This window comes from Marmota monax, unplaced genomic scaffold (genome assembly GCF_021218885.2).
Source record: "Marmota monax isolate L192 unplaced genomic scaffold, Marmota_monax_Labrador192_F-V1.1 WCK01_AAM20220418_F8-fsc00012, whole genome shotgun sequence".
NCBI lineage: Eukaryota > Metazoa > Chordata > Mammalia > Rodentia > Sciuridae > Marmota > Marmota monax.
In genome coordinates, this window is record NW_026695227.1 from 13,496,888 (window position 1) to 13,522,425 (window position 25,538).

The 25,538-nt window shown below is 37.2% G+C and overlaps 1 protein-coding gene across 1 annotated transcript in view; it reads left to right on the plus strand.

Annotated features, from left to right (window-relative positions):
• Window positions 1–3,123: 3,123 nt before the first annotated feature.
• Sspn (sarcospan) overlaps window positions 3,124–25,538 on the plus strand; it is a 32,884-nt gene continuing 10,469 nt past the window's right edge. Inside the window, exon 1 of the mRNA XM_046436326.2 lies at window positions 3,124–3,498. Coding sequence (XP_046292282.1) covers window positions 3,220–3,498 — 279 coding nt within the window. The 5' untranslated portion in view covers window positions 3,124–3,219. The remainder of the gene's footprint in view (window positions 3,499–25,538) is intronic.

The following is a 25,538-nucleotide window of genomic DNA, read 5'->3' on the forward strand; positions in this document are numbered from 1 at the left end:
GCTGCTGGAAATCTGAGCAGGAGTGAAGAACTGTACATTACTGCCTCCTTTGCTAGAAGCTGAAAACTGAACTAGGCAGTTATAATCAGACTCAAAGGATTACAATTTATCTGGGATGTTGTTCACTGTTACTGGTTTCATTTGTAGCTAGTCTCAGCTAGGCAATTATAGTAAGTCTTTATTATAAAAACACACAATTATCCTCCGAATCCACAGTTTTGATTTTTGAAAATTTTAAGTGGAAAATTCCAGAAATAAACAATTCATAAGTTTTAAGTAACTTTTATTGCAGTAATTATCTTAATCATTTCTATTTTATTATTAATTTACTGTGCCTAATTTATAAATTAAACTTTATCACAGGAACGTATAGGGAAAAACAGTGTGTGTGTGTACGTGTGTGTGTGTATGTGTGTGTGTGTATACATGGTTTGCTACTATTTGCAGTTTCAGGCATCCACTGAAGGTCTTTATACCCATCACCAATAAGGGGAGACTAGTATATACACAACTTTAAATCATTCTAATTCTGAAACTTAGAAGACATGTACAGGAGTACCCTATTTTCTTGTTTAACTACTATAACTAACATCAAACTTAATGTTTTAAGGAATAGAATAGTGATATTTTATTCCTAGCTAAATGCCAACCCAGCATTATCATCAACAAATAGAGCCTGTATCTAGTCCTCAATTGTTAAAACAGGAGTAATGATCTCCACCGATGTGTTAGTCAGCCTCCCATTACTATAACAAATGCCCAAGATAAATCAACAGAAAAAGAGGAAAGGCTCAGAGTTTTGGAGGTTCCAGTCTATTCTGGATTGGTGTCATTGCTTTGGGCCTGTAATGGCACAATACATCACAGCAGGAGCACCTGGCAGAAGACACTCATTTACCATAGGATACAGAAGTGAAAGAGAAGAGGCCTGTTCCTAAATCCCCTTTCAGGGCACAACCACAATGATCTAACATCTTTGACTAAGCCCCATCTCTTAAAGCTTTGTACCACTTTCCAGTTGCACCAAGCTGAGGACCCAACATTTAAACATGGGCATTTGGGGAGTATTTATTCAAATCATAGCAATTGACTATTGTATATATTATGGTAGTACATCAAGGTATTTTTGTAAAGTACTCAGATAGCCTTAGGCTCAAGATAACAGATGATTCTATGATAGAAAGAATAACACCTATGATAAATAAGTTGTTTAACGTCATAAACAATTTAAACAGTCCACCCACTTGTTTGTCCATAAGCAGTGTACATACAGGAATTGATTAACAAAATAAGTACTCCACAAGGCCACTGACTTTGGATTTCACATTTGGTTTTCCTGATTCTTACCCCTACCTAGGTGAGTGACTTCACAATCTGGTTACTTAGTTCTGATAATCAATATTTTTCATCTTTAACAATGAAAACTATAATCATAAAGTGCTTATAAGGAAGTAATATGAAACACTGAATGTGCTTGCTACAGAATATTCAGTAATTGTCCCTATTTTTTATTATTATTATTATTATTATTATTATTATTATTATTATTATTTGCAGGTGTTGGGGAGTGAACCCAAGGGTACTGTACCACTGAGCCACATTCCTCATCCTTTTTATTTTTTGAGACAGGGTCTCACTAAGTTTCTGAGGCTGGCCTCGAACTTGTAATTCTCCTGTCTTACCCTCTCCAGACTCTGGAATTAGAGGCATACTCCACCGTGTCTGGCTAGCTTTATTATTAATAAAAATGAATAATTAATTGTAGGTAGTGAGTTGGCTTTCTATGTTCCACGGACCATATTTTTCTCACTTGTCCAAAAGGAAGGTATAAGAAAAACACTGAGGTTAATAAAATAAGTAAGGGTGAAGAATATATTTTATGTTCTCAAAGGTACTTTTGGGGGGAGTTGGCAGTTTATAAGGAGAGCTGATAACAATTTAATAATTTAATAATTCTGAGGAAACAGCAGGAAATTAGATTTTCTTTAAGTTAGTTGATTGAAAACAATTTACCCCATCTTGGCAAATCATTTCTTTTTGCAGGTTTCTGGATGTTAAAATGACCATACCAAAGGCATATAAATACCTGGAAGTGATGGTATCAATTCTTAGTGGTTTCACTGAAATTTGCTGTAAGCACTACTGAGTAGAGGTATGCAGGAATTCAGCTTTATTCATTTGCTTTGTGACTTGGGGCCAACACCCTTCTATCCTAGCACATTGTAGGTGCTTAAATTTAACTTTTACATGTTGTCTGGCTAAAATTGCCCCTCTCTAGGGTAGACTCTCTCCCTAGGCACTGCTGTCTAGTTAAATGAAGACTGCCTGAGAACTCCATCTATTTTATTTTATTATTTTACTTTATTTTTTGAGACAGGGTCTCACCAAGTTGCTTACAGCCTGGCCAAGTTGCTGGGGCTGGCCTTGAACTTGTGATCCTCCTGCTTCAGCCTCCCCACTTGCTAAGATTACAAGATTACAAGTGTGCACCATGGCCCTGACCCATATACACTATTATAAGAGCTTTTAAAAATAATGGAGAATTCACCATTAGCCCACCATCTCTACAAACAATTTTTCAAAAAGCAAATACCTCAATGGGGAAAATACCTTTATTTTTTGGTTGGATTATAGAATTTAGAAGAGTCCATTGTTGGAAAATAAGATCAATCTAACTTCTGGAAGTGACTTCACAGCTTGGAGCACAGCAAAGCCTATTTCGGATTAAACTGTCTATTAATTAAACTCAAATGATTTAGACACTCATCACTTTGCATTGCACCTCCCAGAAAACAAAAACACAACAACAACAAACCTAGGGTTTTGAGTGAGGAAAACGGCCCCTGAGCGCGCGCACACACACACACTACACATGCACACACTCCTCACTCACTCACTCACTCCACTCCTGTCTACAGTGCTCAGATTTTAGGAGGCCTGAAGATTCGCGCCGGTTCCCACCGGCGATGGGAAACCCGCCCCGGGGCCCGTCAGGCGCTGCATCTCCGATCGTTGGCAGTTGGCGACCCCCCTTGAATCCCCCTCTGCCGCGGGCTCCCCGCGGCCTTTGGAGGCTCCACGAGTCGGCTCCAAATGTTTTCCATATTTGTTCAGCCTCCGTAATTCGAATACCAGGGCAGGTTCAGCCCGCCCTGCGCCGCTCTCCCGGCCCAGGGCGCCGCTCACGCTCCCACCCCGCCACCCACCCACGCGGCCGCCATGGGCAAGGACAAGCAGCCCCGCGGCCAGCAGAGGCAGGGGGGGCCGCCGGCCGCGGACACCGCCAGGCCCGACGACATGGGGCCGAAGAAGGGCAAAGGGGCCCCCAAGGAGTGCGGGGAGGAGGAGGCCCGGACGTGCTGCGGCTGCCGGTTCCCACTGCTGCTAGCCCTGCTGCAGCTGGCCCTGGGCATCGCCGTGACCGTGGTGGGCTTCCTCATGGCGAGCATCAGCTCCTCCCTGCTAGTCAGAGACACTCCATTTTGGGCTGGGATCATTGTAAGCATCGAGTCTGTTTTGCCTAAGCGCGTTTGCCAGACAGGAATGCAAAGCCGCATGGTCGAGTTAAGACTAACCCAACTGCATGCGCCCTTCCCAGCTCCACTCCTCTAACTCGCGCTCTGCTTGGTGACTAGTGCGGGGCACACTTGGCTTTCCCTGGGGTGAGGCTGGACGCGATAGGAGCCGTGCCCTTCTGCAGGTCGCTCCCAATGCCTCCAAGGGGACTGATGAACGCTCTGGAGCTGGGCAGGCGCTCTAAAAGGCTGCTTGTTGTGGCCAAATTGTGGCTGTTAGCCTCAGGAGCTAACAGCAGATTCACTTTGACTTGTTCCTTATCTGATTCCTCAGGTGCCACCCCTGTCCCTAAATAAGTAGCAAAAAGTGAAGTTCATCTAACTAATCAAAGTAGATTAGGGAAAAGGCTGAAGTTGCCACTTTGGGTAGTATAATTGTGTTAAGTGAGGTTCCATTAGTAGGTTTTATGAAATAATGTTTCAAGGCAGGAAATGCGAATGCAACAAGAACAGCCTTAATCCACTGGAGTCTAAGGTTGGTAAGCAGGGCTCTGGCCCTGGCAGAAGTATATTTGGGACTTTGCTAATGGATGTACTGTTCTAAGCAGAACAGTGCTCAGCTGTTAGGAGTGAGTGTTGAAACACGTAGCATACTTGGCTTCATTCAATGAATTCCTTAATGTAAGATGGGTGCCATTTATTGAGCACCAACTATGTGCCTGCCCTGCTGGAAGCCTTTTAGATATTATTTCTAATCCCTACATCGTCCTTATGGGGCAGTTATCATTTCTCAAATGAGGGAACCCAGGCGGGACTGGCCCAGATTAGTGAATCGACAAACATTCAGCCAGGTTGATTCCTTTCTACACCCGACTGTCTGCAATTTCTAATTGAGATCTGCTGCCCCACGTTTGATTTGCAATTTTAATACCATGTTATATTACAGTGACTGTGGCCAACTAAACTTTCATGTGCATTTCATTTGAGCCATTAAATAATGTTTTGAGGTGGGAATTGTTATTCCTCTTTGGACAGGAGAAAACAGGCTAAGAAGTTAAACACGTTCTCAAATCCAGAGAGTCAACAAGAGAGACTAGAATCCACACTTCTGATTCCTAGTTTCATCTTACATCATTACTGCCATCAGTGACCATGGAACTATAACTCATAAAACAACCCTCAAAATAATTTTTTATCAGGGACAGACATTAAAGTCACCTGATAAATATGCATCAATGCAGGTACTTTCTAATTAAGATTATTTGAATTAACAGATTCTTGCAGAGTAATTTAAAACTTTTAATTTGTGTACTAAGAATTCCCATGAAATTAACATGATTGGAGTTTTCTAAATCAAGTGATTTTAAAAATAGCTCTTCACTATACTGGGTATTTTCATCACCTCAATGGCTGTCAACATACTGGGGCGGGGAGGAAAGATCTGTTCTTTAAGGATAGGCAAATTAAAAGAAAAAAGGAACAAAATCCTTTCACTGAGTGTTTTTTAGTATTGTTTTTTAATGTGTCTTCTGTCTTTTATTTCAACTCCAAAAAGTCCCATACCAAAGAAGCAAATTAGATGAGGGAAAAACTTGTTGTAATGTTTATGGCATAACATACAAAATATGTAATTTCATGAGTTAAAGTTCCTATGGGATATGATGTGCTTAATTGTCCTGGAAGCTCCCTGAGTGTGGTCGGAGCATTGCATATATCCCAGGTCTCTGATCTTTCTGATTTTCTTTTTTTATAATTTAGGATTCATTTGAAATTTGCTCATAGCATGTGGCCCAGATGGTACTTGTAATCTTGCGTTTTCTTTCAACAGAGAGACCTGAGACTAGTGAGGAGTTCTCTGAGAAATCAGACTAGGAACACCTCTCATCCCTCTAGGGCCAGAGCTATAGGCTCTGGCATTGTCTCACGCATGTACAGTGCTTGCCCTCACCACATTGGCTGTGGTTGGTCACAGGGCAGTCTTCCAAGTTTTGAGGGAAAGAGAAAGAAAGGGAGGCAGATGGCAAAGTGTAGATGTATAAACACTGTGCAGAGTGTTGAGCCCCAGCTCAGACACTATTTGCTGAATTCCTTTGGGAAGTTACTTAACTCTAGGTTTTCATTTCTTTTGGAATCAGAATGACAATGGTAATTTCTACCTATTAGGATTGTCCTGAGGATTATATAAGATAATGCATGTAAAGCCCTTGGAATAGTGTCAGCTGATGGTAAGCATACAATGAGTTAGCTCTTTTTATTAGCTATCAGTGAAACAATCACTGGTAGTGGCATTCTTCAAAGTACAAGTGGCTGTATTTCATTTCTAGTCTAACAGAACAGTCATTTCTGACTTGCTCCATTTCTCAGACCCTTTTTGTCATCTCACCCTTCTCTGCTCTCAGCCAAGTTACTATTTAGCAACCACCATGGTATTAGATTAGTCCAGTACTTTCTGAATCTCTCTGGAGGTTTCTAAAAATGAACTTGGAGGAGAGGGGCATCCTGAGGGTCATTTTCCCTTTGGAGTACAGGATGACTCTGATCTGGTATATCCTGCAGGGACAACTGAAAAGTTTGCCCTGTTGAGGAGACCCACCACATCAGAGCCAATCCATGAAGCTGAGGCAGAGCCACGCCCACCTCCTGGACATAGGCAGACTGCTAGATCCACCCCCTCTACACTTTGTGTGCTTCACTCTTGTTGCCTCTTAATTGTGTGGTCGTGGCTTCATTTTTCAAGTGCTGCCATTCCCTTAACTTGGGATTTGGAGATTGCCATTTCCATTGTGGAAACTGGGTATATGGATAAGTTAAGTTCACTTCGGTGACTTCTTTCTGGTTGATCAAAGCCTGAGTGACATGAATGTTCTGGGAACTTCTGTTTGTAGTCTGATAAAGCCATTGTTGATCAGAGTTTTATATGTAGTGAAATTTGAGGAAAACCATTAGGTTATATCTTATTTATCCTCCATATTTACCTATCCAAAACTGACTCCACTCACTTGGTGGTGGTGGGGTGGGTGTTTGCAGGGGTGATTGAAGTCTTTTTACCTCAGTTACAGAAGATTTCCATAAAAGAAAAGGGGATAGAGAAATGTGATCTGCACAAGTGCTGGTTTTGTTTGTTGTTTGGGGATGAACCCAGGAATGATGATGATGATTTTTATCACTGAACTACACCCTCAATCCTTCTTTTAATTTTTTAATTTATTTTGAGTCAGGGTCTCTCTAAATTGCTGAAGGTCTCTCTAAGTTGCAGAGACTAGCCTGGAACTTGCCATCCTCCTGTCTCAGCCCCACAGTTACAGGGATTACAGGCATCCTGTACTTGGCTCTCAAAATAATAGATGGTTTGAGGATTGTAAGTAATACCACAATGATAATACAAAATGAAAGAGTGTCTCTGAGGATGAACTTGGCTAGGGGCAAGGCATCCTAGGAAATAGAAGTTGGTTCTGTATTTTTTCTTTTAATGGCTTGAATATCTGGGTCAGATAGGCATTCAAATTTGCTCATCATTTGTGAATTCTTATTGATAAAAAATGTATATGGATTATAGGAATCTAAGAATTTGTGGCACTTCTTGTTCAAATGAATACTTCTGTTTTAGGTGAAGCATGTTTAAACTTGAGCTTATTTTTCTTCATTCAGAAACATTTTGGGGGGTGTCTGCTGCACTAGGCATTGATCTAGAAATAATGAATCATGTACCTGGAGGAGCTCTCCAGCCTCTGATGGACAAGTGCCCTTATCATACCTGACAGTAATGAATATTACCGATTAAAAAATTTAACCTACATGCATATTTTTAAAGACCATTTACCTTTTAAAGTAGTCACTTGCAGTGATTTATTTGCTTTGGCATCTCTACTCTGAAGTCAATTTAAGAGCAAATTCATGCTCCTCATCTCCAGTGGGGACATTCAGTATTTGTTAATCTCTTGACCCTCTAAGGAGTATTCACATGGAAAGTGGGAATTTTCCTTGACTTCTGTTTTTTTTAAGCTTTCCTTCCTTTCCCTCAGTTGCTAACATATCCTACCCACTGGAGTAAAAGCCTCGTGAAATATACTTTATTAATCACATTAGAAAGTTTAAGTCAAGGACATAGGAAAAGGAACAGTATCCTTTATTTAATATCATTCACAAAATTATTATGTGAATCTGCAATGATTAAAAGTCCTGTCAAGAATTTCAATAATATGTTAACTTACTCTAAAGAATTCAAAATGCAGATGTATTCAGATTTTGAAAATCTATTTTAAGTCTTGACTTAATAGAAGAGAAAACTGGAGTGGTTATTAATTTTGAAACCATATATATTGTGAAATTTACAAGTTGATATATGACATATAGAAAATAAGGATCATATATAATATTATCCACAATTTATAAGTAAAAGAAATGATTTATCTAAATGATGTGATCGTGGTTATAAAGAGAAACTGGAAGAGAGAAAGATTTGGCATTGAGGTTTTGATACACCCTTCAATAAGTCAAGAAGCTAAAAATGGTGTCAGTTTTCTATATAGTAGTTTTGACATTTGAAAAATTAAATCTGGAATTATATTTTTAGGAACACGCTGCATAGTAATTCATTATTTTTCATATTGGGACTGTAATATGCTTCCAAAACCTAATGCAGCACCTCAGGTGCCCACTGGGAAATAAGTTTTATGATAGCGACTGTCATAGGATTGTTAGGAACTAAGAAGTGGTAATTACATGGCCTGATTCAATCTCCATTGAGTATGTATAATAGATAATGGCAGTTAAATTATCTTATAGTCACATGAATTTCTCATAGTAAGTATAAAAATGGAATGTAATTGAATTAACTTGGAAAAAATTAATTTTAATAAGTGCATGAAAATAAAATGGAATAGGCAAGAAGTTGGTGAAATGTTTTCTGAAGGAATTTCAGGAATAAAGAGTAAGGAACATTGTGCTAAAGAGAAATGAGAAGGGTGTGCTAAAGAGAAATGAGTTTTTAACCTTTTCCTGTAGTTTTATACTAGATATGCAAAGGCCAAAGAAATGCTTATATAATGAGGAATTTTTCTCTAGATATTCTTTTTTTTTTTTAAATAAGGAGAATTAAAACCCTGTATTAGAGTTATATTCAACTTAGGAACTTGATTCAGAATGCTAATCTCTGGAACATTTGAGATGTTAATCATCATTTTGGTTTAATTCTTTTGAATAATAGGAATAGTAATACATAGAGTTTTGGGATAATCAGATAAAAATAAACAAGGTATTCTTCTACTTTATGTGTACTAACTATATCTGCAGAGCTACTGTATATCCCCTAACACTTTGGGATACCCAGTGTGTTGAACTATCTATTTATTTCATACTTGACATTATTTGCATTTGCATTTGAACTTGCATATACCCATTTAAAGTATAAATACAGAGAAATTTAGATTTATTCATAACATATAACATAGCTGAATAATAATAAAGAATATGTTGTTACTCCATTTTGGCTTTGGAGTATTTAAAATACTTAAATTTTACAGAAATTTTTTACAGAAGTATTTAAAACACTTTAACTCATCATTATCAAGATCTTTTATTGCGTGTTATGACTATAGGACTTTAAAAAAGAGGGAAGCAGAGAAAGAAAGAGGTCATTTGACTTATTTTACATTCCCTTAATTGGAATAAATTAGGACATACTAGATGTAGCCAAATGCTAGATGTTTATATTACAGTCATCTACCAAGGAAGCCATGGCATTAAGTTCCCTAATATAATTTCTGATGTGGGGTACACTTTCAATTTTTTTCAATTGATCTGAGGAAATGGATGGTGTCTAGACTTCTTTCCTTTCACCTTGTCCCTGACATTTCCATTAAGAATATTCTTTAACTGTGTCCACTTGCATGTGCTGGGCTCTGAAGGGCTAGCATCAACATTAAAAGGAAGTACAGAAGGGTGTGCTAAAGAGTCCAGCAAGCATGTTTCTATGTTACTGTAGGACAGAAATGAAATCTACTCATTAAACTTTAATTGGGTCTCATTTCACTGCAAAATACTGTCATTTTTAGGGCCTAAAATCTGGCAAACTAGAGAAGTACTGGTCACAAGAGCCCATCAAGATCTGGGGCGGATGGGACCTCATTAAGTCATATTCTAACCTTCTAGTTATTACCTGCTCTGAGTGTTCAAGTCCAGGGTTATTATAATGCGTTCATAAACTGATAGTGAACTCTAAAACAATACATGTCAGGAATTGGATTTTTAGCACAGATTACATAAAAACCCATTTTGGAGGCACACTGTCTTTCAGATAGTTCAGATGTCGTCTCAGATCTCCATGTATTGAGATCCACCTTGGCAGAGGGATCTGTCAGATGCCTGAGCAAGGCAGCTAACTCACACATCTTGGTTAATTTTCAAATTCACATGTGTACATCTACACATGTTGTATTAACTAAAATACATTTTTGTTTATGTCTTAGTCTTCTTGAGTTTCCATAATAAAATGCATACACTGGGTGGTTTAAACAGCAAGCATTCATTTTCTCACGGTTCTGGAAACTTGGAAGTCTAAGGTCAAGGTGTCAGCATGCTTGGGGTCTGGTGAAGGTTCTCTTCTAGGCTTGCAGATGGCTGCCTTCTTGTGTGCTCACCGCAGTCTCTTCTTGGTTCATACACTTGGAGAGAAAGGAGATATTTATCCGCCTTTGTCTCTGTCTCTATCTCCCTCTCTCAAGCCATCGATCTTGTCAGATTAGGATCCTACCTTTAAAACCTCCTTTAACCGTAATTACCTCCTAAAAGCCCTAACCTCAAATACAGTTATTTTGGGAGTTAGGCTTTAACATATGCATTTCAGGGAGACACAGTTCAGTCCCTAGCACTTTCCATGAGGGCTATACACTTGTACAACCACCTGTGATTCTTAAGCCCATTTCCCATCTTATTAATGAAAGCCCTCTGGCTTTCTGGGAATGGCTATGCATCTGAATGTTTCTGATGAAGATTCTGAGCCTATAAACTGACAAGTGGCAATACATCGGGAGGGGTGGCTCTGTGCTCATGCCAGTAGTGAAACATTTGGAGGAGGATGCTTTCACTGCATCTACAAATTGCTTAAATTGCTTCTTTTGTCAAATTTCTGTAAAAATAAAATCAAGTAGATCCAGGTAGTCAATGCAATTCTAAGAGTGGCTTGGGAGTTTTATTGACTGCATTAGCTTTTCAAGGCTTTAGCTTTTTAAGGTTTAGGAACCACAGAGTAGTAAATTCCTGCCTTCCTCCCCTGCTCCAGGGACTAACTGGCTGTTAAGATACAGCTAAATGACATCTTGGTTCTGAGGCATGGGTGGTTGGCTGACTGATACTGCTGGCAGATGCTCATATTTTCAACAGTTTGACCAGCCTGCTGTCCTGTGAGAGGCAGTGATTCGTACTTGCTGTTTCTGGAGCTCAAAGGAAGCTGCCTTTCACCTCTTCTTTGTAATATTCAGCCATCATTTTCATTTTTGATGCTATGTAAAATTAGATAAATATTTTTTTGTTCTGTGGAACGTGTCAGGATAAAACCCTGGATGTGTCCCACCTTGAACCTCATTATGTAAGGGCCTTTTGTACCAGAGATACTTCCTTGTTAGATCCATACTTAGAAACTTGTTCAAGGGCTTCTCATGGGATTCTGTTGGTGCAGCTTAGAAATCCCAAACTGGGCTCTGCTTTTCCTTTACCAAGTGCTGCACAAATCCAAGCCATCTCAGAGGGAAAGGCAGGGGAGGTTGCTTAAAACTGTCAAGTATGCAGCCCTTCAGAACAATTGCCCCATCTCAGTTCCAAAATGAATAGCCAACAGAAAGCATGGTCACTTCTAAAGTACCAGAAGAATCCTATTATATCACCGGTTTTATTTTTGAGCATAAAGTTGATGCTCTCTGTTCTAATATTGTTAGAGCCACAGCCCCTTCTTAGTAGTCCTGAATGGGTTTCAGCTGTGGGGGCTGGCAAAAGGCCAGCATGTGACTGGGCATTAGAAAGCAAAGGGTTTGTTCCCAAATGAGCATTCTCAATTTCTGCTGAAGATTCTGTTGGACTTGAGCTGTCTTGCAGAAAAGGCCAACTCTCCCCTGGTTGGGAGTGTCCTGTTGGTGGGAGAAGCTGTGAGCAATCTAGAGGAAGCTCTTTCAATGACATCCCACTTAGTTGTTGTTTTTAAAGTGTTAGATTCAGCATTCATTATTCCAAGTTTTTAAAAACCTCCTTTAAGATAAGAGATATTATCAAGGCCTCTCTCTTGTATGGAGGATAATGACAGGAGACCAGAAAATAGGAGGAATTGTTAATGTGTTAGCTAGGCCCTGACTAGGAAGACAATTTTAGCTTTATTACAGGGGCTGGGAGGATGACATAACACTCACTGGTCAACTTCTAAAGTATCAGGTGTGGGTCACCTATCAGTCCATTAGTCACAGGCTTCCTGAGGGTGGTACTTCATCTTTATAGCTGTACTTCAGGGCAGGGCCAGGTACCATTCTCAGGCAAGTGGATGGCTGGGCTACCCCCACCAGAGTGCAGAGCACCCAAGACTAGAGAAGAAAGCATAAACAAATTAGAATGAAGGAAATAGATCTTCTTTCGACCACATACAGATGCGAGGCTGAATTTGAACACTGCAGTTTACAAGTTCTCTGCTCCATAAGTTTATGCCCTTCTCTCTGCTAGTCTGATTCTGAAACAGAAGGACCAAAGCCACTCAGGTTGGCTTTGGCTCATAAGCTTTTCATTCGCAAGTAGTCTGGGATGCCTATTAAAGGGTTTCAGTCTGTATTAAGTGCTTTGAGACTGGCTATAATTTTTAAAATGAACCTTGGATGACCAAAACTATTGTGTCATAGAACCTTCGATAAATAATTCTCATTCAGTCACCGAATCTAATGCGTCACAAATTTTTCCACCTCGAGACCTCCCCGAAGCCCTTCGCCCAGTCCTCACACCCACATCACAAAAAGCTCAGTGTTTGGCTAACCCATGTTGCCTGGGAGGCACACAGGACAGGCTGCAGGCTGCCTGGGGACACTGGCCTCCTCACACTGAAATGATAAAACAATGTTCAGATGAAAAGCAATATTTCTATGTATTGCTTAATGTTCCTTTATATCCTGTTTATTTTTAAAAGTCCTCTCAAATGGAAAAGCCACTTGATAATATTTTTTAAAGGTTGAACATGATGGTTTCCTCATTTGTGCTACTGTTACAATGTTATATAATAGAATTTATATTGATTTACCATAGTTTCTATACACTGTACTAACAGATTTCTATTTATTGTACTGTTTCACATATATGAGCCCTGGGGCATTAATGGGAAATTATCTCTGCAGTCATTTCTAAAGCAGGGCCTATTTTGAGAGCCTCCTCAATTATGCCTGAGTAATGAAATATAATCTATGACTGTACTTGGAGTAGACTAAATCCACATAACAAGATTCCCTCTCCTTGTGAGGGCTTGAAAAATACCAAAGGGAAGCAAACGAACTACAGGTTATTTATTTTTTTCGCCACAAATACATAAAATTTTGTTCCTCCTCTTGATTCATGAGAAAGAATGGGAAAATAATCTTTGTTTCCCCACATTCTTTGGCAATGGATTATTTTGCAAAAATAGGTATTTATTGATAGAACTTGGTGATTAGTCTCTGCTAAGTCACTGCAGGAGTGAGTTAAGTAATTGATAAGCAACAAGTCAGAAGCCTATAAAAGAAAGAGTACTTGTTAGTAAAATAGAAACTTCTTAGATATAGACACTCTCCCTCTGTATCTCCAGATGACATCCCCTACCCAGGTGTTTAATCTCTGGGAAAGGCAATGCAGGAAAAATAATTACATATAGTTTAAAAAGCCAGGTGTCCAGGCTGTGCCCTAAACCACGTTCAAAGGGGCAGGCATGAGCAACCCTGCAGGGGAGGATCAGCAAAGGCAAGGAGAGGGGAACTGAAATTGTAGGAGAGGCTCCAGCTTTGGAGTAAAAAGAGTATGGGAAGAGTCCTGGCTCTACCAGTTTATAACCATTTTCCAAAACATGTTTGGTAATTACTTTTTATTTTCATTTTTATGTGAGTGTGAACAAGTACACACAATTCTATGACATTTTCAGTTTTGTATTGACAAGTAGAAAATAATAAGAACCATTTATCAATTCCTAACTTTGTCAAATTTTAATATTTTTATAATTTCTTTAGTGTTTTTTTTTTTTTAGAAAGAAACATTATGGTATACTGAAGTCCTCTGTGTTTCATTTCTTAATCACATTTTCCTACCTGCATGTCTTCCCCAGAGGTGTCTACTGTCCTGAATTTGGCATTTGTCATGATTATGCTTGTCTCTTTTCATATTTTACAGCATGTACATATCCATAACCAATAATTATCTTGTTTTAAGTTTCATATAAATGGTATTGTTTTTGTTGTTATTTGAGATTTATTTATAAAGATATTTGTTGTTATTTGAGATTTGTTTATAATAGTACATGGATAACATTCATTTTTGCTACACTATATTTCATTTTAGGAATATATAATTATTCATCCATCTAATGATAAAAATTTAGGCTGTTTTCAAAAATGATTTTTTTTTCAGTTATAAAGTTTAACTAGACATTCTGGTCCATGGCTCCCTTTGCTTGTATTTCAGTTTCTTTAAGGTATATTCCCAGAAGTTAAGTTATTGGCTTGTACAATGTAGGCACCTTCAACTTACTAGAAATTGCCATGTCACTCCCAAAATCCCAAACTGTGCTAATTTATATTTATATGAATGATAAATCAGAGTTTCTTTTCCCTGTCTTATTGTGTACAGTAGCATTTTGTTTTAAGTTGCATTTTTTCTGATTACTGCTGGAGTTGGACATATTTTATGTTGATTGGCCATTTATGTTTTTCTTCAAAAATATTTTCTATGGGTTGTTTGTTCCTCATTTCTTGACTAATAGGATTTTTTTTTTTTACTTCTGTTACTTAACCTTTCTGGTTTTAAGTACTGAAAATATCTTTTCCTACTTGGTATCAAGTTTTGTTTATGGTGCATTTCTTATGCAAAATATTTAATTTGTATGTTTTTATAATTATCAATCTTTTCATGGTATGTGCTTTGATATATTTTAGAAAAGTTTCTCCTTACTCCAGGTCATAAGATATTGTTCTATACAATTTTCTAAAAATGTTAAAGTTTTGCTTTTTCTATTTATATCTTTAGTCTGGATACACTAACATTCTGCATATGATATTAAGTAGGGTCCATACAGATTGCTAATAATTTTAGTACCATTTAATAAATGGTATTTGAGAATATTACTTGAGAATTAGCCTTTTAAATTCCAAGAAAAATACTGTTGTATTTTCATGGGATTTGTACTTTCTATATATGAACAAAGAATAGCTTTCCATTTATTTGGGTCTTCCCTAACTGTGTGTGTGTGTGTGTGTGTGTGTGTGTGTGTGGTGCTGAGGATTGAACCCAGGGCCTTGTGCATGCAATTTGATTATTGATTTCAAACAAATTGGTTTGTGTTCCTTCTTAGGTAACATGCCCCTTCTTTATTATTGCTTTCCACATTTTCTCTTTGTTTTGCAGTTTAACCACAGTGTGTTTAAATATGGATTATGCTTTTATGTGTCCTACTGGGGACTGGTTTTATGAACCAAAGATTTTTGTTTTTAATTGATTCTAAATTCCAGCCATTTCCTTCCAAATCATGTGTCTGTCTTCACGTGATTCCCCAGTGTGGGACTGCTATAGAATGTATGTTTAGAACCTTCTTCTATTTTCCCTATCTCCTAACCTTTTATTAGGTTTCATCTCTTTCTGCCTCTCCATGCTGTGTTTTGGGTTAGTTCCTCAGATCTTTTAGTTCATGGTTCCCCTCTTCAGTTGAGCTCAATCTGCCAATTACCTAGCCATTGAGTTTCTAATTCCATTAATTTTCTTTTTCATTTCTGGAACTTCTATTTTGTTATCATTGTTAATATTTTTATATCATATATTCCTGCTGTTTTTACAAGTTCCCTCTTCTTTATTGATGTTTCCATTTCCTTCTTTCTTTATTCCTGTTTTCAATTCCTCCTTTCATGTCTTTAATTGTTTAGAATATTCTTTTTTATAGTTTCTGTGCATTAGTTTCATTACTTGGATTTCTTAGGGCTTTAATTCTTAGAGAATGTGTGTTTATACATGTACATGTTGGCCTTCATTAGTGAATTAATTCTTCATGTGTTTACTCATTTTGATGTGTGGGGTCATCTTCCAGGAGGCCTTATAGATGGTTTTGTCTTGCCATGTGTCCCCTTGGTATCATCAGCCTAGAGCCACTTCTTTTTTTCATAGTCTATTTATCATAGAAGATTTCTTGCACACACAAAAGCAGATACAATTGTATAATGAACCTCTGTGCTATTCCCATCACTCACCTTCAATAATTATTGTCTTGTGATCAACCTATTTCATCAATATGTTCCTATACTTCCTCCATACCCACATATCACACACTGAATTATTTTAAGTAAATCCCAGACTTCATAACATTTCACTCATAAATATTTTCCTATATAAGTTAAATAATGAAGACTATAAAATAATCAAAATACCAATATTACATCTAGCAAGGTAATTTCGTCACAGGATCACACGAGTGTTCAAATATGCATTATTTACTCATGATTATGTCTTCACAGTTTGTTTCAACTCAGGATCCCAGTAAGATCTATATGTTGAAATTGGTTCATATATTTCTTTATTTTTTTTAGTTGTAGTTGGACACAATACCTCTATTTTGTTTATTTATTTTTATGTGGTGCTGAGGATTGAATCCAGGGCCCCGCATGTGGGAGGCAAGTGATCTACCACTGAGCCACAACCCCAGCCCCTCTTTTGTCTTCTTTGCTCAAGGATTTTCACTTTCTCTCTCCTTTCCATTATCTTTCTATTTCTCCCCACCCCACCCCCACCCCCTTATTTGCTGACATAACCAAGTTTTTATACAAGGTCACTTTTATGTAACTTTCTCATCTTAATAGGATCCAGTATTGTGCAAATAGTTAAAATACCCCCAATCCCCTGAGCACAACAAGTTTTTGTTGATATCCAGTGTAAGTGGGTTAATTACGTTCTAGTCTTGAAAGTGTGTGGTCATTTAAGGAGCCTACACAAATGCCATAGTCTTGGTTCCAACTATCTACCTGTAGACTCAGGTGTATTGTTGGCCTGTGTGGCCATTAAAACTAAGACTTTTCTGTTGTGAAGACTGACTATCTTCCTCCCTGCATGCTATTCCCACCTTTCTTTAGGATTTTTGCTTTGTCAATGTTTTTCATTTCTTGGAAGTTTTTATATTAATAAAAAATGTGTACTACATCTTATTCAGTATTTTACATTGCTTTATAAGGAGTTTTCCTATAATTTGGTTCTTAAATCATGTAGAAATAAAACAACTTCATGCTTTTAAAAATATTTTTTTAGATTAACTTATAATTTTCTTAACCTTGCTGAGTCAAAATATTCTATATAATAGGTGATGTCTTTTTACTTATCATATAGTTTTGAGTAATAAATGAGCTAATATAAATAAAGCAATACATAAAAAGGACCTTTTCTGGATAGAGGATATATTTGAGCAGGGTTTAAAGAATGAATATGACTGAGTTTAAGGTACTTGAAGGAGGCACATTACACCAGGTGGATAAGAAAGTGAAGGGACATTTTAGGTCAAAGGGGCAACTGGTGACTTGTTAGCATTTAACTCAGTTTTCATCCACAACCAACATTACTGCTTCACAGTTCTGTTGTTTGTGTTGATTCAACCTTTTGGATATATAATTGCAAAAATTATCAACAGTTCCTATAAAATAAAACTTAGATACACAAAACTTTTATAATATTAAAACGAGACCCCCGCCCCCCATAAAGGATTCTATTTGGATGTTACAATAAATGAGGCACTGGGATGCCGTGGGATTTCTTTTCTAAGTTTTCTGTGAGTTGATGAAATATTCCTTAGGATTTATTGGCTTAAAATGATGAGTTATTTGCAATTATTTCCAAGCAAGGATTTAGGAACTTGTGAATTGTAGCAACTTGGTGCCCACACGCCTCTTGCACATCTTCTAGCTCTCCACCAGAAAGTTTACTTTGGCTGAAACATCAAGGAAAGTGTACTCTATCCATAGGATTTAGGGGATTCACACTCATCTGATCCAGCTGCTGTTCACAAGTTCCAACTCATTTTTATTAGTTCCATCGAAGTACTTTTCTGATATAGTATAAGCAATATACAAGGTTCAAGTGAACATCTGGACAGCACACTGTGTGCTGGGAAGTGGGACCGTCACTTAACAAACACGTTTGTCTTCCCATGTTTCTCTGCTTGTACAGCAGATCTGGCTGAAGTACACAGCAACACAAAGTTCAAAGCAATACTGGTGGAAAAAATATTAGGGAAAATACATAATTTCAGTTATTGGATTGTTTCAAATCATGATAAAAGCCACCACTTTGAATTAGGAAGAATGTATCTAACCATACAAAGGATTTTAGTCTGATATAGTTCTGCATGCTTCTTTCCCATCCAGTCAGAACTTTGATCACAAAAGAGGAAGTGAATGTACTCTCATTGCTGGAAATCACATGAGCAATAATTTATTTAAGAATACCTCACAAATTCTTAGAAATTGTATTTATTTCCAATTGATTTTGCAAAAAAATCTAGATTTAACAAAGCTGTCGGTAAGGATCAGCCCACTTTTATATTTTAACATAATTAGCACATAAATCATTACTTTGGTTCAATTGCAATGTCTTTGCATACTCATCTATGAAGAGTTCATACATTATAGTAATTCAGACATATATCTGTCAAATATCAACTCCACAGGTAAAAAGACAATTATAACAACAATGGGGGAGAATAAAATTGACGAGATTTTGCAGACAGAGTAAACATAGGTATCGTTGAGCAAAGATTTCTTCTCTTTAGATCCTTAAGAAAATTCTTTTCTGTGGTACAATTTATCATGTAGAATTGACTTCTCACTGAGAAACTTTGACCTAGATGTCTAATATTTGCTTCTTTAAAAAATAACCTCTTGGTGCATCTTTGCAAAGTAACTATTACAAATTCTTCGTTCAGTTTCACAGAAAAATATGGCAATGCAGAATTGAGGCTGTGTGTCAAAACCTGAACTCTCCGTGCACAGGCAGAACTTCATTCTTTGGTAAAGAGAGGATTTCTGTGCTAGAAATTTTCAACAGCAGATTTTACTCTTAGCAGAAAAAATTAACAATAAAGAGTAAAACTCAGTGAGGCTCTGGGATTGTAGTAGATTCCTAAGGCACATGACAAGGCATCAGATATCTTCCTGATATATCACAGGCCAAATAAAACACTCATAAGCAGAAGTTCCTAGCTATAAAAAACTTTGCTAGCTAGAGTTTTCTTCATAGTGGAAAAGAAGCTACTATTCTGAGCTTAGTTTAATAAAACCAAGAAAAAAATGTTTCAAGATTATAAGTAGTTTTAATTTCTGTACATTCATGTGCAGTGTTGAGAGATAGATTGTTACTCCCTTCCCCCTCATCTTCTGCCATAAAACCCTGGGTTGATTTTTAGTCTATATTTACACCCCTATCACTTCTTTAATCTGCCATGAATATCTTTTGCACTGTTTGGCTGAAAGCTTCTTTAAAAAAAAAAGTAACATTGACTTTAGATTTGTTAAGGACAGAATATATTTTTCAGTGAACAACTTTCTTTTTTTTTCAGAAATTGAATGCTTGTCTTTGTAAAACCACAATAGGGTAATTGAAGAAATATATATAGCTTGGCATGGTCACTAAGATTGGCATAGGTGATGTTGAGCAAGGATTCCTGGGTAGTAGATAACAGGTTTGAAGCAGAAATTTTAAAAAAGCAGCAAAAGAAGTTATATATTTTATATATTTCTTAGGTATTTTCAAACTACTATGTTAACATTACTGGAAAGATGCTTTAAAAGTGGATACTATGAAAGCAAAACTAACCCAAGTAATGAGTTAGTTTTTAATCCATGTATTCAGTCAACAAATGTTTATTGACTATATTATATGTGCTGGGTATTATACTAAGCCCTTTACATTTGCTGTCTCATTTAATCCTTATTGCAACTTATGAAGTAGGCATCATTGATATCACCCTAGAGATGATGAATCAAGGCTTGAAAAGTTAACTTCTTCTCAATATCTAGAAAGCTGGAGAGTTGGGTTTTGAACCCTTACCCAGCAAATCCAGAGCTAAGATACATTGTCAGAGTCTCTATCTTTAGGTATGTGGCATGACCAATTTTGCTGCAAAATCTTGCATAGTTACCCTTACTTGTCCCTTCTTCGGGTCTATGTATGTTGCATCTGGAGCTGGGAGGTCTTATATGACATGGGTGGGGGGATACGTGTTGTTGAAATAATAGAGGCAGCAAGGCACTCTCAGAAACAACTGTGAGTTCGCTGTGCTGTTTCTTTCTTTTTGGAAGGACATTACCCAATTTATTTTTTTCCCAGAGGGACTTATCACTTTAAGGACTTATTGTTTGTGTTTTGCTAACCACTCTATGTCATGTTTGTTGGGGAATAAGTTAGGATAATAAGCGCTCCGTTCTCCATAGCTTGTCTCGACAGCTGACATCATAGATCTGCTTATTTTGTTCATGGTCTGCCTTTCCACTTGAAAACATGAGCCCTACCAAGGCAAGATTTTTGTCTCTTCTCTTCCCTGCGGTATTGCCAAGCCTCAGAGAGTACGTGGCACATGGTAGGTACACAATGAACATTTGTTAAAAGAACAGAATGAGACTATTTCCAAGATGTGATAGAGTGCTTACATTTACATATATTATTCATTTTCAGCTCAAATTTCAGAGTGAGTTACACTGGCACAGTTTGAGGTCATATGAGATGGAAAAAAATACCTACTACAATTACAGGCACATAACTTAAGATCCTTAAAAACAAATTATAAAGTAAGTAGTATTTTCTCCATTTTGTGCATGATAAGACTGAGTCTCAGTGACTGAGTCGTGGTCCCGCACCTTGGATGCCTGTTTGGACTTCAAGGATTTCCTCTTCACACTTTGCCTCAGGAGTAGTGCTTCAGCCATTCAGGAGAGGAGCAGAGGCTAGAACATTCTCCAAATCACTGCAGTTCTTGCTTGGAGTGCTAGTCAAGATTCCTCCAAGGAGGACTCCATGTTGTGTAGTAGCTAAAAGCCAGGTTCAGTACTCTGACAGGTATGGCTATCAACTCGGATATATATATATATATATATATATATATATATATTTTTTTTTTTTTTTTTCTCTGTGAGTTTGGAGCATAAAACCTTTATGGCTCTAGTTTCCTTATCTATCAAATGGAATTAATAATGGGAGTATCTTGTAGGGTTTTTGAGTAAGGACTGAGATAATTTACACAGGATGCTTAGTAAGGTGCCTGGTATTAAAACTTCTCAATATTAGTATCAAAATGTCAAATAATCTAGACTTGGTGAGTTTTTCTTACATAAATATACAGATTACGCCAAGTGCTCACTTGTGATAATACTAAGTAAATCCCATAATATTTGTAACCCAGACAGTATCAATTCTAAACATGGTTATGCTAATAATATAGTTAAGAGTCTTTAAATATACTCTAAACTTGGTCTACTCTAATAAACATATGAGTGTCTCTAATTGCATTAATAATGTTAGTAATTACTACTAGTTATTCTGTACCTATAAGGTAGATATTATCCTAAACATTATCCTTGTTTATATTATCATTAATCTTCTGATTAACCATTAGAACATTATTGTCTTCATTTTATAGGTAGGGATACTGAGGCCAAAAAGAATTAAATGACTTTGTCCAAGGTCATCTAACTTGTAAAGAAATAGAATCAAGATTTAAATTCTAAAGTCTGAATTTTTTCCATTATGCAGTACTGTCTCCTTAATTATACTTATGGTTCTACACTTGATTTTAACAGAACCAAATAAGCAGTTATCATTGTTGAATGAACTTGATGTTTCATGTTTTTGAATGTTATTTTTTCCTTATCTCATTAGGGGAAAGGGTATGTTTCTGAATCTGTTTATTTTAGCTTTTACTTAAAAACATAATAAAAAATAATAATTAATAATCATGAATGTGGGAAGGGAATGTCCTTCATAATTTTAGCATATTTAAATCCTACTTGATTAACAGCAAAAATTTTGTCTTTTAAAAATAACACGTACTTAAAAGAAAAAAAAAGAACCTAGCTGATTCAGGGCTTCTTACATTAAAAAGATCTGGGTGGTTGATCAGTGAGCGGAGCCCAGTGAGCTGCTCTTGTCTGCTCATTTCACACCTGGCCCAGGTTGCCAAAGGACACTGCTCATGGCAATCAGCTTTTTTGTACCTCACTTCCTCTTCTGTAAAATGGGCATTAAAGTATAAATTTCCATCTTCTTCAAACTCCCAGTTTTATAACAATAAATCTTTTATTGATTTTACTTTTATTATACTCCCCCAAATCACTTGGGGAGTAATTCCCATATTAGAGTGACCATTAAATTATTATATATTCTTTATTAATATAAAATAACTTAGGGTGCAAGGAGTGGATACCTAAACGTTTGTATTTGTAAAGCCTCAGTTTTCTCTCCCTTGTGACAAGCCTTCTGGAGGAATATATATATATATATATAAAGTATTTAGTACAGGGCCTACCACTTTGTAAGTGCCCATAGGTATCATTATTATTATATTATGATTGTTTATAATAAATAACTCATTATAGGATATCAACTAGTTATAGTACCACTCCGGAACCCTAACCACTGTGATAAACCCCAAAGCAAGCATCAGCATTTGGAAGACTATGTTTATAACTTAGGCCAATGGTTCTCAAAGTGTGGCTATAGGACGAGCAACATCAACATTTTCTAGGAATTTGTTAAGATGCAGATTTCTCAGTCCCTACCCCAGACCTACTGAATCAGAAATTCTGTGGATAAGACCAGTTTTGACCAAGACCTTTAAGTGATTCTGAAACACTGCCTTAGACCTTGTCTTCCTATAAGGCAATGGTGATGAGAGTCTAGTAAAAATCTTAAATCATGCTAACATATTCTCTCCAGTCCTGAAATCTTGATCACATAAGCAACCTTTAATATATCCTTTTGAAATGTTCTGTTTCATATTATTTAATATTCTGGTACTTTATGTGTTAACAAGTCTCTTGAGTAAGACTACATCCAATTAACAGACTGTAATATGTTTATCATTTGTTGAAAATGATTTCTAATATTTTACCTTAAATTATATTAAATAAATGAAAATCCATAGAAATTGCCTTAAGAAATATCCATCAAAACATTTACAGTTCCACTACTTCCCTGGGTGATCAATTGACTGTGCAAACATGAGAAGAGAGTTCATCTTGTTACGATATTGATTGAATTAAAGCACTTTAAATACAAAGGTGGAAGTTGATTAACTTTCAGAAATAGAGTCACATTTCAGGTTCACAAAGGAAAGGTAGGCATGGAAGGACATGAGGACGCTGAAAGGCATTTGACAGGGGAAGGTTGTATTCCCCAGATAACCCTATCAAGCAGCACTGTCGACACCAAAAAGAAGAAAACAAATAAATTGGAGGTTGTGTGAATGTCACAAGACCAGAATATAAATACGTATGACATGGAAAGAAGTAAATACCGATAATGCTTATTCTTAGAGAATGTTTAGGGGGATACCTTCTAGCTAGAACAAAATGAAAAGGAAAAAAAATGTAGATAAATCTCTGAGATACTAGTCCTGCATCCACCTTTTATTCACAATAAACCCACCTTTAAGAGATACCAGTGCAGGTGCCATAGGCCAAATCACAAAACAAAGTCAATGTGTGACAAAACTCAGGACTCCTGCATCTAGAAATGTACTTAACATTCTGAGAACATTTCAACCCTGTTTTGCTTTCCACCTCACAAGAGAGAATGCAGACTTCAGCCTGTGTAGACAGAAAATATCAAGACAGAATGTGGAATTTAGGACTTGGGTTTTCTTATTACACTGAACAAATTGTAGAAACACACATTAAAAATTTCATGTTAAAATGATGTTTAACTTCTTTTCTCTTTTCCATTAAAAGTCACTGTAATATTTTCTTATCAATATAATATATACCCATACATGGACTAAACCTTACTATGGTCTTAAACACTAGTTGTTCTATTGCCTTCCCAGCCCGTGTTTTCAATGCCACCCATTTTCCACTTGGCATCATGCTCTGTGACACCTCCTGTCCACCTCAGGCCTGGGTGTCTGTTCCAATGGATGCCTTCCTGAAAACCCCACATAATTGCCTGTTTCCTGTTCCGTGGGCTTCACCTTGCCATATCTAATGGGAGTGCTGGCCTGGATTCCAGGAAAGTTGTGCCAGAAAAATCTGGCGGGTCTTGCTGCTCATTAACATCAGCTCCCCCTTCCTTGCCTGGGAAACCAGAACACGGTGTCTTCCTGGCATGCCCGTGTCCTGCCAGCTCAGGAAGCAAGACCCTTAGTCTGGCATGGAAAATCTGGTTTCCTCTCCATGGCCATAAAGCCTTCAGTTTTTAATGTTCAATAAATATCAATCTTCTAGAACATTCTTACACTCAATACAAATGAACTCTCTGATTTAAAAAAAAAATCATTGTTAAAACTTCAAAGCTGGGGTTGGGGTGATGGCTGAGTGGTAGAGCGCCTGCCCAGCATGTGCAAGGCACTGGGTTCGATTTTCAGCACCACATATAAATAAATATAATAAAGGTCCATTGACAGCTAAAAAAGATTTTTAAAAATTTCAAAGTTGTAGGAAAGAAAATGAAACAATATCTAGAACCTATCAAGTTTTGTCATATGATTAAGAATTAAAATATGTTGAATTAATTCAATCTTTATAGCCAACACCCTTTACAAGGACCTAGATAGAAGTGAAACTTTCAAAAATCTGAAAGGATAATCAGTTAAATAATTTTTACACATGGCATGATGTACAATCAAAATTTTAATAAGTATATTTGAGATGTTTTCTGCTCAAAAGATTCTTCATAACTGGGTAACTTCCTGGGCCCTTTTGTTTCTACTAGTCTCTCTGGATGGGCCAGTGTTTCCTATGGCTTCATTAGCTTCACAATAGGCTGATGACTCACAAATTCTCCATCCCAGACCTCATTCCTACACTGTAGGCCCACATGGCTGAGCTTCGAATCCATGTGGTATCATCATTTCCCACTTCCATTCTGCTCCTCCTCATATGTCTTGTAGCTCATGAAATGTCAAAATCTGGCAGCTCAAGTCAGGTAAGCAGCTGAGCACCTCCCTAATCCTTCTCTTCTTCAGCCCTGATATGGAATCCATCTTTAGATCCTATGGATTTTGTTTCCTTACTGTCACTCAAACTTACCATCTCTCTATCCTCACCTCTACCTAAGCTCATCAATTCCTTGCAGGAAAAGAATAGCTTCCTACAGGTCTACCCTCCACAAATATCACCCCCATTCATTTCATTCTTCGTAGTCAGGAGGACAATTCTAAAATGCAGAGTTGACTGTGCCCTAAGATGCTTACTGTGCATTTCTCCATGCTTTGGTACCTACTAGTACCCTTTCTGCCCAGAATAGCTTTCCTCACATCCTCCTTCTACCTAATTCCTGCTTATCCTTTGAAACTTATCTTGCTCCAGGACATTTCTCCAAGTCTCCTTCAGGTTATTCACCCCTTCTGTGTATTCTCATAGCAGATGGGGTTTTAGTACCTAGATTATATTGTAACTTCACCCTTTTCTCTTTTCCAACTGGAATAAGAGATCCTTGGAGGCTGGATTGTCCTTGGAGTAAAGAACTATGGTTTTTCATCTGTCAATTCTCAGTCATACAATAGCACAGGGTCTGCTATTGTAAATCCTCAATAAGTTTCTTCCGATTGAAGAAATGAAATGCTCTAGAATGAGGTCATGGGTT